The sequence below is a fragment of the Fulmarus glacialis genome, unplaced genomic scaffold (genome assembly GCF_000690835.1).
Source record: "Fulmarus glacialis isolate BGI_N327 unplaced genomic scaffold, ASM69083v1 scaffold15106, whole genome shotgun sequence".
Classification (NCBI taxonomy): Eukaryota; Metazoa; Chordata; class Aves; order Procellariiformes; family Procellariidae; genus Fulmarus; species Fulmarus glacialis.
This window is the reverse complement of record NW_009216359.1, coordinates 130898-149898: the sequence shown is the minus strand read 5'-3', so window position 1 is coordinate 149898 and position 19001 is coordinate 130898. Positions and strand designations below refer to the sequence as shown.

The 19001-nt window shown below is 34.4% G+C and overlaps 1 protein-coding gene across 1 annotated transcript in view; it reads left to right on the top strand.

Annotated features, from left to right (window-relative positions):
- Positions 1-3352: 3352 nt before the first annotated feature.
- The window catches only part of CNKSR2 (connector enhancer of kinase suppressor of Ras 2), a gene marked incomplete at its 5' end in the record, with an annotated part of 137356 nt that continues 121707 nt past the window's right edge, over positions 3353-19001 (top strand). The window contains one exon of the mRNA XM_009579277.1: positions 3353-3516. Coding sequence (XP_009577572.1) covers positions 3353-3516 — 164 coding nt within the window. The remainder of the gene's footprint in view (positions 3517-19001) is intronic.

The following is a 19001-nucleotide window of genomic DNA, read 5'->3' as shown; positions in this document are numbered from 1 at the left end:
TGAATCGTAACTAAGTCTTATCTGTAAACAGAAATTATATCAAGAAAATTGCATAAAGAACACTAATGAGGCCTAAGTGGCTTGAGGAAATAAACATTCCATTTGGCTTTGGTGAGTCAAAATGATCTCATTCTGTACTCTTTCTAATTTCATCTTTGATATTTTCACGCTAAAAACAATTATAGCCATGATAATAAAGAATGAAACTACTGATACCTAAATTCTTGCTTTGTAACACCTCACACTTATCAAACAGAAGATTTTACATTGCAAGAAAAGGAACAATGGAATGCAACACCTAGCTCCTAGAAAGACAGAAAAGCAGAGAGAAATGGACAAATATTTCTTTTTGTGTGTGTATTTTAGATGCTGTCATGCTATGAGACAGCCTGGCCCTTTAATGATATATTTCTGTATTCTGTTGTCAACTGCCATACTGTTTGCACCATTAAGTAAACGCCTTCTAAAGATGCCCTGGGGAGCTATTACAGAGCAGTATGAATAATACAAATTTCATATTTTGCTCTTGTGTCATACATTTTCTCTGGCACAAAGGCACATTTAATACATCTGGCAACACAGTTTTCACAGGATGTCATGTTCATTTGGTATTTTCTAAATCTTTTTGAGTACTACAAATGCTTATTTGTGGCCACTGATAATAAATTTTTAAATTAATTTGCTTCATTTTTGTTCAAAATAGTTTAATTTCTGGTATCAGTTTCAGTGACTTTTTCTGATGAGCTTTAGGAAAATATTCACTGAAAGCAAATCTGGAATGCATGGGTTTTGGAATTTGCTCTGAAATTGTTTCTAAGAATTGTTCTTGAGCAAGCAGGGAACTGAAATGTGTAACGCCTCTGAATTCCAAATGTTAAATAATAAATGCAGAACTTGCAAGGACCAGTTTTCAAGCAATCCAAACTGAAATGTACTTACATAAAATCATTCATTAAATCATTTAAAGCCATGAACAGATGCAGAGAAATAGTCTCCTGTTTGCAGACCATTCCAGAACAGAGAAAAGGCCTGGGTATTAGTTACAGACTGCTGATTTGAGTTAAAAAAAAAAAAAAAACCAAAACCAAAAAAACCAAACTGCAACCTACCTCATACTTATGAATAACAACATAATATATGGCATTTTATATCACTGATCTAGTTTTGTATGGGATATACGTATAAGTGACTATAAAGCTGTGCATGATACTTGGTAAGTTATAAATAAGCACTATAACATAACTTAGGGCTATGCGTTTACACAGTAAAGAATTGAATAATTTTGAAAGATAAGTTAATTGAAGGAAACTGCAATATATCCCCTTGTATTTAGGGAACAGAAGACAAATATATTGTTTTGGTTTATTCAATTCTTGTGTCGTCACAGTCCTTGTGTCTCGACTGAATTATGTTGACTTAGTTGAGACTCAATGTGGTAATATTCAGCATGCCATATATAAGGTGTCAGATCTCTCTTTCTCAGATACCCTGTTTAAAAACCTGAGACTAAAAAAAGATGGACAGTATCAACTACTTTTGTCTACAGGATAGTTTTAAATTTCGCATTTTCTGACTTCAGTTTCCACAAGCTTTTACTTCCCCACCGGGTGGTTTGGTTATTCTGACCAAGTCCTCCTATAACTTTTAGAAATTCATCTCTGGATGCTAACTAATCCCAGCATTCAGTCAGGCTGGGGTATTGCATGTTTGTTATGTGTTTAGCTAATATTTTCAATTACAATGAAATAGACCAATTGTATTAGATCGAATTAAATCACTTAATATTATCTAGGAAGGTATGCTTATAAATGGAGTAACAGATAGTAATGTAGTTTTCTAATATGTTTTTGGTGAACTTCCTTCATCCTCTTGTTTAACTCATTTAGCGTTCCTGTACTAATTTAGAGGAATATGTTTCTGTTCATCATTGCCAAACTATATCATCTGGTTACTTAAAAGGACCTTTGTGGTTCAAAAAATGTTAAAATAACTACCAATTTCTCTTTAAAAAGATATTAAGGTACATGATAGAATTATCTGTTTCCTTACATTAATAATCCAGGAAAAGAAGACAACATTAACTCTGCTTTATTTCTGTTTATATTGCATATGTGAGAACTTTTAAACAGACAAACGAGAATGATATTGTTCATATGCCTATTGCTTTCCTTTATATACATTGTGTTTTCTTAGTGCTTACATACACATTTTCTCCTTAATTTAACCATACTGGTAACTTCATGTGTATTTAATAGAAGACTGCATGCAGAAATTATGATATTTCAAAGCTCTACCTTCCTTAAATGCCCAAGTTGGTTATTTCTGTGGTTTCTGGATATCTGTACTTTTTATGGATCTTGGGTTTACTTCCTTCACTGTAGGACAAATAATTGAGAATCAAAGCGTTCTACTTGGTCTACTTAGTAGATGAAATTATTGAAGCTGAATTTTTGTAGGTCTCCAGAAAATCATATGCATATCAGGTTTTCATTGAATCTAGTACAATTCTAGACAGAGTCCCTGAGGGAACTCTGCATAACCTCACGTAGCTTTCAATAGTCAAGAGTCTTGTGTTCAACTAATTGTTCAAGCTGGAAACTTAGAGCATGTGTGGTTCTGAAACAAATTTGGAGGAATGAAAAATATTTCAATTTATGTTGTTAATAATCCCTTCTCTGGTCTGAGAAATAGAATAATGTGGCAGCTACTGCATGTTATGTTATTCTTACCATATCAAGTTTCAGGGTAAAATGGAATAATTCTTTGTGCATGGGCAAAATTGTGTATAATCCAAGCTTTTGTAACAAAACCATTTGTATGTTATTGAGTTTCAGAAAGTTGGATAGTTTGACTTGAAAAAAAAAAAATGGCACTGGGTGTAGCAGAGTTGGTGTAGGTCATTACTGAGCCTGAAAAACACTCTTCCTAATCAGTAATAGCCACACCATATGACTTTGAAGAGTCCTACAAGAGGAATACCAGAAAGAATGTGCTCCTAATCATAAGCTAAACTTATATTTAGGTCTTCATGACATCATAAGAAAAAGGTTTTCTGTAATGTCACTCTCTGTGCTTCTTTGTCCTTTCCCCATCTCCCTAATAAGTACCGTGAAGGTTTAAAATTAGTATTAAAATGTTTAAGAATGTTGAAAATAATGTCAGTAATATAAACTTTTCTCTTTAGTAGTATGCGCTATACCATGTAAGTTAAATTATAATTTTTTTGCACATTTTCCATAATAGATCCAAACAAGGAATTATACTTGTATTCCCAAGAAATTTCTATATTTGTGAATTACAGAATTATGATTGTTTGTTCTCTGAATATGCGTTGTTTGCTTTTTTTAAATAGGCCTTGATGATTGCCTCCAACAATACATAAAAAATTTTGAAAGAGAAAAGATCAATGGCGAACAGCTGCTACACATCACTCATCAAGAGCTTGAGGAACTGGGAGTCACTCGCATTGGCCACCAAGAACTGATACTGGAAGCAGTTGATCTGCTATGTGCATTGGTAAGTGATTTCTTGCATCACTCATCTTAATAATCTGGGTTTATAAATTTCCAAACCAAAACTAAAATAATGTAGACTACACTCTACAGCTATATGCTTGTACAGACACAGTGGCTTTCCTTCATTAAAGGACAGATATGTACAGGCTTCTTTCAGCTGTAAAGAAACTATATATATATATATATATACACACACACACACACATATTTTATGGTTATGTATGATGGTCTTTTATTGCTCGTCCTTTAACTTTCTTGGTCTTCCATTTAAATACTGTTGACTATCACTACTGGCATCCATATGGTTCTGTAATTATATGCCATATGCTCTCATATTTCACTGACATTTGCCACACTATACTAAACCAAGTAGACCTTGGGTGTTTTAACCATGCCAGCATCTAAAAGGATGGTACTAAGGAACCAGAAGGTAATGCTAATCAGACTGGAAGATTGTTTAAAATGAGTTTTATCTAAAGTATAGACACGTGTCAATTTAAAGTTTGGGGGTTTTTTAGCAACCTGCAAACATCCAAATTTGGAAGAACACTGTTTTTTCATATAACAAGTTATTAATCCAGTTAGCCTCTTAACAAAGTATTTGATATAAAAAAATTCTTTTTTCCCTCTGTTATTTAATTCCTACTAGCTAATAAAATGCAATGTATTAACTTAATTCTAAAGAAAAAATAACTTTGTGTAGGTGAACAGGTGAAAGGATATTGAAAAAAGTAAAATAGTAAAATTACATAGGTAAATTGCATGTGACAGTCCCAGTATTTTAATTCTTTATCAGGAGTTCCGCTTTTGCACAAACTAGGCTATCCTGTGGAACTTTGATAAGATGTCTCCAACGGGGAAACTGGCACTTAATAGTAAAATAGAAAGCAAGGGGGGGGAAATGCATTTGATCTAAGAAAAAAGCAGGATGAAGGACCTTTTATTATGCATATGCTTCTTGCAAGTACCTCTAATTGCAAAATAGACTTAATGTATCTTTAGATCTGCTCGTACAAACTAAATAACATATATGTCATATTAGAGAAATGCTTTTGGCCTTGATGCAGCCATACCTGTAAATTGGTGCATACTGCATAACCCAACAAACTTTTGTGTGTTGGAAACATTTAAAATCGAACTCAAGAGTTTTTCCTCTGAAACATTGTTTTCCACATAAAAGGAATCTAAATACCCCACCATGTTACATTGTGTTATCTAAAGAACAATGCAGTGCTATGCCCTGACACTAGTCAGAAATAGCAGACCCAAGAAGTTTCCTCTGGAAAAAGAACGTGCTTCAGTCAAGGATGCCCATTAGGAGATCCCTTGCTGATTTTTTTTTTTTTTTTTCTTCTTCCCCCCTTTTTTAAACAAAGAACCTGTACCTCTTAAATGCTGCTGCCCTGCTGCTGGTCAATAGTGTTGCTCTTCTCTTACTGTGCTGTCTCATGACTTTATTTTTTCTTTTAAAGCAGGATGGGGATTTTCCAGCTCCTGTTATGATTTATTTAGCCTCCTGCCTTTAAGCCCTTACCTTTCCTTTTTCACTCTGTCTCTAAAATGCCTGGGTTTTTTTCCCCCTGCTTCTACATTTTTATCTTCCTGCCCATTCCGTGTGCTTTCTGCTGAGTGAATCTGCCTGCGGCTCTGCTCTTGGGGGTATTCTCTTGCTTCTGACATTTCTGCCTTCCTGCTATGCACACCACTTTCTTCAATTCTTGCAGCTTCTTACTGAGCCAGGATCAAAAGTAAAAATTTTACAAGACTAAGTATAAGATCTCTTTTTAATCTGTAATAATTTATAAGAATTTTAATCTATGTAACCAAAAAGCATCATTAAGAATTTCTCTTAATTCTGTTAAATAATGACAATAATTGAATGGTAGGCGATCTAATGCTGCCTTTATTAACAACTGAAATACACTCCTAAAATATTACGATTGTATTCTTATTCTGTGCTAAATCTTGAAACATTAATAGATTATTGCACTAAAATTTGATTGCTGATTAAGTGATCAGTGAAAATTGTGAATTGGAGTTCATCACTGTAATGGATTTTTAGACTAGGTAGTCTGAAAAACAGAGGAAAGACCTTATTTTAAAAGTAATTTTAAAAGGAAGGGGGTATAGAGGTATCTCTGTTTTGCTTATGCTACTAAACAGAAGCTAACATATAAGAAATTATTTGAATCAGAATGTCTTAAAGGAGCACATCTGATTTCCTGAGTTAAATTATAAGCAAACTTAATACAATTTATGAGCAGCTAGAATACAGCCCCGGTCAGTAAGATGTCAATACATTAATGCATTGTGTGTGTGTGTATATGACAGCGTGCATAGAGTACAAAGTATTTGTAGATTCATATATATGTATACTTTAATAAAATTTTTTCAAAGTGAAAAAAAATGGAGGGGAAAGATAATTGTTTGGTCTAAAATTCCACATGTGGAGGGGTGGTAACAGCAGGAGCAAGAGTTTCTTCTCTCCCTCTGTCCCTCCATTTGCCCCTTTCAGCATGGCATGTGTTCCCAGTCCCATGCTGGCAGAGCATCCACAATGCTATGCACACTGTGTTTTCTTCCTGTCTGGATCACAGATAGCTGCATTCCTGTTTATATCAATATATGTCAGTACTACTTTGTACTCTGCATATCATCCACTCACTGGGCCAGGTCAATGAGCATTGATTTTTTTTTTTTTTTTTTCTTTTTCTTTTTCTTTTCTGTACATGGATTTCTTAATTGATTTCTGTTTGGCAATTGGCAGTGTCCAAGTTACATGACCTATTTATTCCAGGCAGCATTAGCAGGATGTCCCACTCCATCTTATCTAGATGGGTTATATAACGCTTTAAACAGAAGCATCTCCAATGTACTGTAGAAATCTCTCAGGTAAGCTTAGACTCAGTGGTCCATCGGGAATTCAGCTGCACATCGGTCATGAGTTTAGCTGCAGAACAGCTATGTTGCTTCAGGAAAGCAAGAGAAATTTGACTGTCTTAGCTCAAGCTCTTGGAACACACTGTGCATGTTGCGATGCTGTATTTTCCATATGCGCTCCCTAAGGGCCTGGCCATCAGCCCACTGGCTTTTGGAGGGTGGGGAGTAGTTGTTTGGGGTTACACATCAAAAAGAAATGTCTCTGCTTCTACCATAGTGATGCAAACCATTACACAGTGTATACATAACTACATGCTATCCATAATTAGGGTTCTAAGTGCAAGAGAAACAAAAAATAAAGGAGGCACCTCCCGTGTTTTTTCTTCCCTGTCCTAAACCACCTATTAACTAGACTCTCAAATGCAAATTATTAAAGGCAGGGAAGGTTTAATTGAGGAGTCTATTACACATTTGCCCTCAGTATGGTTTTATATCCACTTTTCACAAATAAACTTGGAAAAAAAAAAGAACAACTAATATTATGTCTTGGTTAATTGATTCAAACCATCATATTATTTCTGAATAAAATCAGAAGAGATGTTACTAATATATACAATCACAGATCATGATTTTTCTTTTGAAAGAAAGCTGAATTCAGAGCTTTCTTTAACTATCTAGAATCCTGTCTAGAAAAGATTCTACACTGGAAGAACCACCGCAATAGGAAAGAAGGAGATGTAAGAAATGTAAACAGGGAAAAATAAAAGTATTTGATAAGCCCGTGCATAACAGAAGTGGCAATGTGGTGATACAGAAATATATGTTTTACCTTAAAAATTTAATAATTTTAAATGTTAGAATAATCTGATTTTGAAAGGGTAAAATTGAAGTGCAAAAAGTGGGAGTATCTTTCACTGAAGGAAGGATAGTACTAGTACTTTCTTGGGATTGCTCGGGGTTGAATTTATGTGCTATAAAAGGAAAAGTCATAGGTGAGCCATACTTTCAGCTTCAATTCTTTCACTATTCTAGAAAGACATTTTTGAGTGGTGTTTTAATTAAGAAGAAAATTGGGAATGATGGCTGTAGCAGGAAAAATCCTATCTTAAACATCAAAGTCCTTTCTTACTAGTGCGGTCAGAAGCTGCTCTGCAATTATTTATTTGAAGTGACCTGAATAACATCTATGGACTAAAAAGTGCAGGCCATTTAGCATTTGGACTGTAATTTTATTAAAGCTGTAATACTAATCTGGATATGTATTGGACGACTAGTTGCACAAAGGCATTGGCTGACTCTGAAGAAGTAGTAGGGCCTGGGGAAAATAATTCTTTGATAGACAGTAAAATACATTGGAAAGAAGAAAAAGGAGTACTTTTGAGGTCAACATGGGTTGCTGTTCAAATCTGTGCGAGTAAATTTAATTTAATTAGGACGGTATTGGAGTCAGTATATTGTTAAAGCCCACATAAATTAAAATATAAACAGTCTAGTGGGAAGAAAGACTTTGATAATGAATGGAAGAAAAAGGAATGTAAAATGAAAAGTATGCTCAAATACAGATTGTATCTAAAGTAATTAAAAGTACTGTTAATTCATAGGCATTCAGCTAGTGAAATTAGGCACTGTGCTGTGATAGCATTCAAGGAGAAATAAAGATCAGAAAATTTCTCTCTCTGCAGTTACTGAAAAAGCTAGCAACCCAAGCATGATAGTTTTTCTGCTAGAAGGCAAAATAAAGTCACCTGTGGGTCAACATGTTTATAACAACTGGCATGAGTTTAATTTGCTTGCACATTTAGTACTTTTTTTAAACAATGTATGGGACATAGCTACCAAACACATATGCTTTGTTTTTTGCTAACATTTTTCTAACATATTTCTTTATTAGGCATGTCTTTAACAAAATTTCAACAGTAATAGTATTCTGTTGGTCAGTTGGAAAGCAGTTTGCAAGAATTTATTTTGAAGTATGCCATGCTGAAGATGAAGCAGCCGGTCTTTCATGGCTGTCTCTGTATCTATTGATAAGGTCGCTTCTTCTGAATTAAAATTATTCAAGTTTTGCTTAAATTAATACTACTTTTTAATGGCCATACCTACAATGATCTCTCCTGAAATTCTTTTAATTTTTCATTCTGCTGATACACTTTCTGATTTGTCAATACTGTGAGTATCTTGGGAAGTATTTTTTCTTACTTTACCTGATATGTAATCAAGTTTCATTTTTAACAAGTCATTTGATATGTCAGATACTTATTTTCCCCTCATATTTCAAAAGCTATTCAAAGGTAATTATTCTAGACTGAAATCTTCGTTTTATTTAGATATTGATGCTTAAATAGGTGGAAATAAATCTTCTTTCTTTGCAATGGAATGCCATCTCTCTTAGTGAGAGATGAGGAGATATTCCATCTCCTCAGTATAATGAGGAACCTGGCACATACATTATTTTCGTCTATACAAACATATATGCATCCAGAGAGCTTTATTAATCTCAATTGGAAAAGAAGTTCAACTTTTGGCAGTGCAGTGCTATTTATTATGCTGTGCCAAACCATTGAATTAATACTATTGGATGGGTTAGTAGCTAATTATTCCACATATTAGAAAGGATATATCATCTTTTGCTTAGCCTAATTAGCTCTTTCATTCTTTTTTAGCCTTTCAAATCATGCAATTTAGAAAAATAAACTATTTTAAGTACTGTCTGTTGTTTTTTCTCATTTTAAAGTCTGTTGCCAATTTTTGCATTTTTAAAAATCCTTTAGGATCAGGACACTGAAAAAAGATAATTAAGTTTGTACAAACAGTTCACAGTAGTCTAAAAGTATTTTTGTTCACAGGTATTTTACACATGTGCATGCATAATGGTTTTGTCTTTCTGGTAAGAAGTAAGGAATTCAAGGTCTTGCTAACCCGGTATGCTGAAAAAGGAGATCCCTGAATGTAATTACATATTATTTGTGTTGATTACCTAGCACAAACGAAATTCTTTAATTGTGAAATCACCCAGTGTTCCCTTGCCAGACATAAAGGCAGCTATGTGAGTTGATATAAATAGCTACAAGGTAGAGGATAATTTTTTTCAATGTCTTCTCAGTTTTCTCTTCAAGGACCACTACCTCTACGCCAATTATTCCATAGTAGGACATGGTCTTTAAGACTATTGTTTGCACAGTAAGAATATTTTGGAATACTATAGCAGCACCACCAATGGTAGTATAAAAGCTTAGTATGTAAAATTTTCAGAGGTACCCAAGCATAGGATTGTTTTAAAGGGAATTTAGAACCAAAGTGACTATGGATTTGTGTTCTGTGTGTTAAGCTGCACTAGAAACTTACGCTTGCTCTTTTGAAAACTTTATCCTATATGAATTTATCATTCTTGTACAGCAACTGTGTCTTAGCAGTCAAGGCCACAAAACCTCTGATGAAGGCACAGAACCTTCTGGTTATATGATGTCTGCACATCACGTAGCCAAACTCAGATTGGAAATGATCCTATTCAGGTATTCCAATATGTATGTGGTCTGTTGTCATAAGATGATGTGTATATAGTAGAAACAAAAGAATGGAGGTTGGCTGCATTTTACTCAAATTTCAGCTACCTGCATACAGTCCAAAAGGGGAAGAGAGAGCAGCGAGTGGACTGCAGGTCAGGTGAATTCCAACAGACCACATCTAATTATTTTCCACAAGTAATGCATCCAATCTTTGTGGTATTAGGCTATCAAACTTCAGATAAATTATTTCAGGCTATAAGTATTTCTGTATTCTTCCTACTTAAGGCTGGGTTTATGTTTAAAAAAAAATTCAGGAAAAATACAAATTTGCTGTAGCAACTGCTATTATAATTCCTTGAATTTAGGTACATCAGTTGCCTGTAGAGCAAGACAATGTTAACAGAATAATGAGAGGAAATAGACTTTTGGTTTTCCTGTCTTTTGACATGGTTGAAAGATTTCCTCTTGTCACACAGTAATCCTTTTTCACAAAACAGGGAGAAACGTGTTCTATTCAAAGTGTTAAATCTGTTCCAAAGCTTGTAATTTTCTTCTGAAAATGCATCTGTTTAAGTACCAGTGAGAATGAGGATCCTAATCCATTGCAGGCTAGGCTGGTGAATAGGCTACTAGAGGAACTAGTGCATGCTTCTGAAAAATAAATGTACTTATTTGCATTTACAAATTTATAAAATAATCCATTTGTAATAATCCATTACTGTATTTTATGTCTGGTTATATGTCTGGGTAAACTCAGTGGTATTCTGTCAATGAATGTTTTATTCATTTTCATATTATGAGTTACTGTCACTCACTGGTAGAGAACAGCACACCATAACATGTACAATTAAATTGTATTGCTACTTATTATGCCAATGCTGTAGCAGAAATTTATGCAAATGAATAGGTAGGCTAATGATATGGTGCTGAAAAACCACACGTGTCCAATGCTGTAGGCCAGGGCAGGAGGGAAAATACTGGCTGAAATTCAATCCAAGTAGTGTTGGTATACATTATAATTTGTGTATATTCTTCTACCCCTGGTTCAGGGGATGTTAATGGTACATTCATTTCTGACATCATTTAGATTTCTTTTGAGGTTTAGATCTGGAAGATGTTTTTGTTTGTAATTTCAGCCGTTCTGGATGTTCGGTTTCTTCAAGGACTGATGATAGTGATCACAATTACTACTAGGGATAAAGGAATGGATATTTTCCCTGCACAGTGATAAAAGAAAAACCTATATAGTAACACTCTGTTTCACTTCATGGTTGTTTCTCTTGAAACCAGCTGCCCCAACTGGTTCCACGTTACAGTGTGAAGTGAATGTTTATTGCTTCTTTTGCTTTGATTTCTTTGTGTTTCAGAAGGCATCCTTTATCGCATAGTAGTCTAGTTTGCCAAAACCAGTGGACAGCAAAAAGCAGGAAAGCCAGCTTTTGTTTTTTAACCTCATTCCTCTGCTGCCGTGCTCCAATATTCTGAATTGCTCTGTGTAGGCTCCCTTGTGTCCCAAGCCACAGACTAGCCAAGATTTGGGTACTTGATTTGTCTGCAGCGATGTGGAGATACCGTGTGGTCTCCTAAGGATACTTACCTAGCCTTTGTGGACTAATTAGAATTGACATATCCAATTGATTTATATGAATTATTGCTTTCCCTAGAATTTCAATGTGAAGTGTATGGAATAGCCTGCTAGTGACACATGTACAAATTGTGCAGCAGAGGACTCACAGTTTCTTTTCTATCTTTTTCTTTCTACACTAAAGGAATTGAAAAGAAAGATGCTTGTAATATTTGTCCTGCGTCATTTCTTACCTCGTGATAAAATGTATTGCTAGATGTCTACATTGCTTTTGATAACATTAGAGTGTATTTGATTAAAGCTTGCCACAAAAAGAAATTGTGAGAGATTCTTATCATTGATAATCTCTGAGATAAAATAGTGCTTTACACCTTTCTTTTTCCATTTCTGCATGATATTTGTGGGGGACTTTGAGCTGAGAATGCATTTATATTTTCACAGGGCCCCAAGGAAAGTGGGCATTTAATTTTTTGCAAGACTGCAAGTACAGGAATAAGAGCCAAGTGTTGACCACGTTGAAGGGATGAAACTCTAAGTTGTAGTGTGGGAATTGGTGCGAGTCAGGTTGAACTTTTTAGATCGCTCTGGCTTTGTAATGACATTTATTATGTTATAGTACTAGTAGCAATGCTGTCATACAAAACTGGTCAGCTGTCATAACCTCTTATTTTTAAGAGTCCTAGCTTTTATATAGAATGCCATAGGCTACAGAATATAATGTCTTTAGTAAATGTGCTTTTCACGTAACAGTATTATGTTATGTGGTGCTTAATACTAAGCAACTGTGTCTTTCATTTGTGTAAAAGGGGGCATTGATTTGGCATTTTTAGAGCTTTATAGCCAAAATGACTGGATTCATGTAAACATATACATCAAAATTAAGTACAGTGAAACTTTTCATAAAAGTTGCTTAGATAACTGAATCTTGACAAGAGAGTTTGGGTGAGTACCCTAGCTTTCAAGAGCTACAGAAATGTCGCTGATTCTGGACAGTGCAGAAACTCTGGCCAAATATATAAGTCTAGTCAGACATCTTGCTTTGAGATTTGTCTGTGGACTACATTTAAGATTTTGTTAATATTTGGTAGATGCATTCAATTTTGGAACTGATAAAAACTTTTCTGTGGTGGAATTTAGTGCAGCTCTGACAGTGGGAATTCATCATTCCTCTGCTCTTTATTGGATGATGTAAAACATAATTACTGTTTGTTGATGCAAATCCACATTAATTTACTGTGCTCAGATGTCCATGTGTGCACTGACTTGTAAAAACAAGACTCATGTCAGTGGCTTAGATAACCTTTATCCTTCTTGTTTGAATTCTTCATGCACAAGAGGGGGAAAACTAGCAGTGTCAAAAAAAAGTGCTGTTTCAATACTGGTAACTTTTCAGTTCTATGTTCTGCTGTCTCGTATGTTATACATACTTATTAGACCATTACAGATATATGCTTCATATTAAATAATTATTACTACTGACTTCAAATCATTGTTATAATAAACATGTCTGGAAATTGTTGGCCTGTTCTCATCATGAGATTTTGGAAAGTTAGTGTTCTGTTCAGTAAAGCATAAAAATACAGATCTTGCAAAGCATGCTGTGATTTCACAAAAATGCCACTAAAACACCATCTTTTTGTACAAGATTTAAACTCAGTAATTTTAAGTTCTAAATTCTGGAGTGCTTAGTGGTATCTCTTCCATTCTGATCTTTTATTGCAAACACAGAAATAATACTTCAAGCAGGGTATATTGAAGGAAAACGTAATTTTTTTCTAAAATCATGACTTGCAGCACAGAGGGCATTTATGCTTTCCATCAGAAACTAGCATATGTTTTTGGTGTATTGCTACATAACACCACTTAATTGTATACTGTTACATTAAACATTTTAATATATAATTTAAATCCATTAGCCAGCTGAAATTGATAACTTGGACTTAGCAAGCTTTATTAAAAGTCTTTACCAAAGCTGTTTGAATTCCCATACATATTTGGGTCTGAGAAACATCCAAATGTGAATAATTCTCAAAGCAGATGAGGGTTTTTTTGTGATCGCACTGCCTGTGTCTGCACCAGTTCATCCCTCTACCGACCTTAACAAGTTTTTAAAGTTTTAGCCATTCTCAACCAAACTCAACAGAACAGTGAATCCACAAGGGTTCCTGCAAGTGCTGTGGTAGGCAGTAGGTCGCTGGAGGGGTGTATCCTAAACCAGTGACTTTTTGGGAGAAAATGTGCTTGGTCCTTGGGGAAAGGCATCAGCCATATGGCCAATGACAGGTCTGTGCCTGTGGCCTCTGCAGCCAGCTCAGGTGTGGCTCTCCCTGACTGCCAGAGCTTCTGCCGTCAGCCTCTATTTCTATGCAGATTGCATGGGAGTCATGTGAAGAAGGGGATTTGGGAATGAACTGGACCATTGAAAATCAGGCCTCTTCAGTACCACTGCTCACCGAACAATTTGTTATTCCTTACACTGTGATTTTTAAAGCAGCATGTATAAATATCTGTGCATGACAACTGGTTTGTCAGTATTGCAGTAACTTATGCTTGTGGTGTGCCAGCACTGCAAACCTTAGAACTAGAATATGCAGGCAGTGAAAGACAGTTCATTGACTGAATCCAGCTAATGGAATATTGATTCAGACCTAGGTAATTCCATTAAATAGTAGGGGGAAGGTATATTAGATTAAGGGCATACAGGATTCTATTTTTGGAACAAAAAGGAAGAATAGTACAGACTATTGCAGGAAGAGATTAACTGTTCCCCATTAAATGAAAAAAGTATTATTCCACTAATATAAAATCTAAATTTCTTTAAAATAACCCAAAAGGTCAGTGATATACAGAAATTTTCTTGGTTTGTTCATGTGTTCAAAGTCTTAAACATCAAAGAAATTGTTCTCTCTGTAACAGTCCACGTGAAATACATTGGTAGGTCTTAGCCATTTAATGAAAAATAATTGCACTACTACTTATATGGTATTGTAAATAATTAGGTATAAACAATATTATGAACATTTAAAATTAGCTTTTAATGTTTTTTCTAAGGCTGTAGATTTTTTTTTTCCCACTGGAAATGATTACATTTTATTTATTGCTTAAGTGTTTCATTTGCAAAACCTTCTTTCCCTTTGAGAAAGCAATAGTTCTTTTTTTCCTTAGGATCCTGATTTGAAATCTGTACTGAATGATGAAATGCTTGTTGTTTTGCACTGCTAGCAAGCACTATACCAGAGATTCTCTGGGCAAAGGAAATACAGGGAGTACGTCAGTGTCAGTTATGAATGATGACATTTTCCCTATGACGGAAAAAACTGAAAATTTACTTTTCTCATTTGCAAAGAGCAATTTCTTTCATAAATTCCCAGTAAGTTATTTTTCATACCACTCTGTGTTACAATATCAATTGCTATAAGCTGCCTGAGTTCCTGAGTAGTTATCTGTGATCAGTTACTGTTATAGATAAATTCATATGCATGCAAACATATATATGTATGGACGTGCATATTCATGTAATAGTAGTCGACTGTGAGTTGCTTGAGCAGCCTTCGGCAAATTCATGATAAAAATAGATAAATGAACTTTTTTCATATTCTCATTAATGCCCATTCAAAAGAATCTTGTTACTAATTTAATTTTTGTATGCTTCTCTCTGAATTGTTATGATTATATGTAGCATATCTTTCCTGAATGGATATAATTTTTACATGAAGCTACCAATTCTGCAAGAACCTAAGCTAAATGTCTGACCTAATTGAAATGGTCAGTGTCAACATTATATTTCCAAAAGACAAGCCTATCATTTATTCTCTGAACTTTAAATAATTTGCCACGGTTTAAAATCCTATTTTTGTGTTACCTACTGAATCTCTTATCCTCTGTAATCTTGTATTTCTGTCTTATAATTCATTTTCAGAGGTCCTTAAAAAAATTGAGAAAATGAGACTTCCTATGATTAGACAGTTGGTTCTTACACAAAACTATAATTATTATGAAATAAATAGCAAAGTTTAATTGGTCACAAGGTTTTAGTAACAAATAATAAAGGTTTGTGGTTATTGGACCGTGTACTACACATGTACGGCTTCATTAGATTTTGCTGAGAAGGATGCAGCACATGAATAAAGATCAGAGAGTACTGGAAAGGTACAGTAAAGGCTTGAGACATTTTGTCCTTGAAAGCCAGTGGAGTTCCCTGAGAGTTGCCTAAATTAGCAACAGGAAATTTAAAGAAGAATTTGGGTATAATTTAGGTATTTCTAAGAGAGACATAACATATTGGCAGTAGCATGCAGCATGGCGCACACTGGGAAACAACAATTGCAATCACGATAATCGCTAATGCAGGCAATTATTTGGTAATAATTTTTAAAAGTTAGCAGATCATGGTCTAATATGTTTTTGGAGTGGAGGTAGTATCTACTAGGTCATCCTTTGGTCTCATTTATTTATCACGGTATCCCCAATCAGCATATTCCGCATAGCTTGTTTTCATACACATATGGAAGAGGTCAAGCCATCACAGATGTCTGGCTTACATATGTTTTTTTAATTGAAGCCATATGCAGATCAGTCCTTGCTTAATACTGAAGTAAAGTAATTGGAAACCATTTATGTTGTGATGTGAAAAGAAGCCACAAAATAGACTAACTTCCTTCATCCTCTCGGGTCTTGCTTTTGTGCATATCAAAAAAGAAACGCTGCCACAGCTTTATTTTCCTACTGGTATTTTTCCTGAGATTTGACATTGAAGCTATTAAATATGCACAGATGTCAGCTTGACAGAGGACAAATGATGTATGGATGGTGCAGTACATTCACCATTTTATGTTACTATGTTTATGAGACGGTTTCATTATTTCATGCCGCTGTAATATTAAGGTTTTGCTCAAAAAATACAAGAAAACACTAAATGCATTTTGAAATGGAGAAATTTTTTTAAATGCAAATTCACTTCCAGGGAGTTTAGATCTAAACTCTTTATGAGGATAGAGTTGAGCAGAAAATGTGAATTAGAAATACAGTGAGAGAGCAGTTACAAACAGCTCAGAGCGATGCTGCTGAAGTTCAAAGGAAAAGTAGTAAAAACATTCTTTTTCAGATAAACTAAAGTACTATTTTAAGCATAGGTTAGGATCAGTTTCTCCTGGTTCTGAAACTGATGGTTCATTAACTCCACAGAAATAACTCTATTGATGGTTCAGAGGTGTAAATGACCATGCTCCACTTTACAACTGAAATGAGACATAAGATCTCCTTCCAGGGGGAATCCCTTCTCTTAAAAGTTTCCTTTTTTAAAGCTTTTGTGAGAATGGGCATTAAGTAGACAAATAGCTGTTTCAATGTTTTAGATGATTCCAAGCAATAAGTAGAATATATAAAACAGCTAATCCCTAATATATTTTTAGTCCTATTCTATTTGTGATGTCAGACGATTTAATATAACAAATATTTGTTACATCTCGATCATATATTTTTATCTAGAAAATATGAAAGTTTGTTTTGACTGCATATTGTTTGATAAAATCTTAAAACATCATTCTTTCCTACTATCATTCTATAGTCCCTGCTACACACCTCCAGTCTAGGTTACAGTTTTTAAATAGTTATTTATTAAACAGAAATATATATATATGAGATATATAGGAAGGTATAGACTATTTAAAAACAGAAAAAAATTCAAGTACTTGCTGAATGAGTAATCTAAAACTGTGAGGAATACAAGAAGGTTTTAGAAGTTAAAAATAAATAAAACCTCTTCAAGGGATAGAGAAAATAAAAGGAAGAAACCAGAAAAAATATATGGGAAAACATGAAATTAAGGTATTCCTTGAACTCAGCCAGCAGACTGAGTGACATGATCTTTAAAAAATATATTTGGATGTATTACAAAGTGAACCTTCTGTGTGTTGAAAGTCTCTCAGACCAGTGGCCCAAGTAATCTGGGACCAGATGTTGTGATCAAGGCATTTTTCTTTGCATAAAAGTACGCTTTCTTTATACCTGACATTACGGCAATAAGCAGTCTTCACAGTTGAATAGCAGATTTCATATTTTTACAAATCTTAACCAAAAATTACATTGATGATGTGTCATGATCTGCTGGATCATACTATGGTGAGATATAATTTTAAAATGCATTTTAAGAAAATGCACACTTCTCACACTGATTAGCCTGACAGAGATACTTATGTATTCAATTTGTGTAATGTTGTAGGACATTTTTAAATGCCTGTGCTGTATGTAATGAATTTAATTTGCTCGTACCTTTTTGTGTTTTAGATACTTGTACCATAGTAATATATTCTCACTCTCTCTCCATAGATAGATACGTATAAGTACATAAACAGAAACATTAAGATGTTCCAGTTTATTCAAGCTTACCCAATTAGAGAGAGTGTTTGGATAGTACAGAATTTAAATCACGTTGACTTCATTAGGATTAAGCAGACCAAGAAGGCTTTACGCAGTTTGTTCAGAGATCTGTAGCAAGAGCTACAATGTAAAAGCTACTTAAAAAATGCTTAGGCAGGAGATAAGAACACTGGTTAATTCTTGATCATCCTAATCATTTCATAATAGGAACTAGTACACTATGCAGTTTTAGCTTGACATATAGTGGGTCAAGTCTTGCCATAATCAGTGACCCTTCTGAGGTCCATGAACAACAAATCTGCATACTATGTCTGCAATCTTCTCTTGATCATCTTTTTTCTATAGTCATTTCAAGGTCCAGCCTAGCTGAATATTTCTCACATCTTCAGAGGAGGTATCTGCAGCAATATAACCTCATCTTCTGCTTTTCTCTAATTCAGTTCCTCTTACCAGTCATTTGACTCTCTTAACACTTAGAGATAATTTTAACAATTTATTTAAATACCATATTCTGAAAAAAATCTGTTTCAGAGGCTGCCTTTATGGTCTTTTTGGGTCTGATTCTTAAAGGAGAGACTATCGTGTTTGAATTCTTATCTGAAATCAGAAACACACGGCTTTTTCAATAAAATTACTTTTCAAGGCACCTTGATTATGCTTGATTACATTTATAAATATCAATTACAATGGAAATGCTAAAGCTTCTTCTGGAAGTAAAAAATATAATGCAAATGTTAAGTTTTTAAATAAGGTTAAAATATTTAATCTTAGCACTATCTACTTAATGTATCTATTTACAAGATAATGGGAAGGTATATGAAGTGCTTAGAAGCGCTGTGACAAGTTCCAAATTATAGACTCAGGAGACAAGAAAGAACTGTGACACAATTTGCTCTGAAAGGTAGGATAATTGTAATGGAAGGGAGCACAGGGGGGAGGAAAGCTACACATAAAAAAGAATTGAGGTGTTTCAGATAATATACTTTAATTTGTATTATGATCTTGCATATTTGCATAGTATTACCATAGTTATTAATAAATTCCATACTTTTATGAAATATCACTGTGTTCTGTGTGCATAAACTAGGTTATAATACTGCAGTTTAACTGTCATAATAAACCGATAGCCAAATGTTA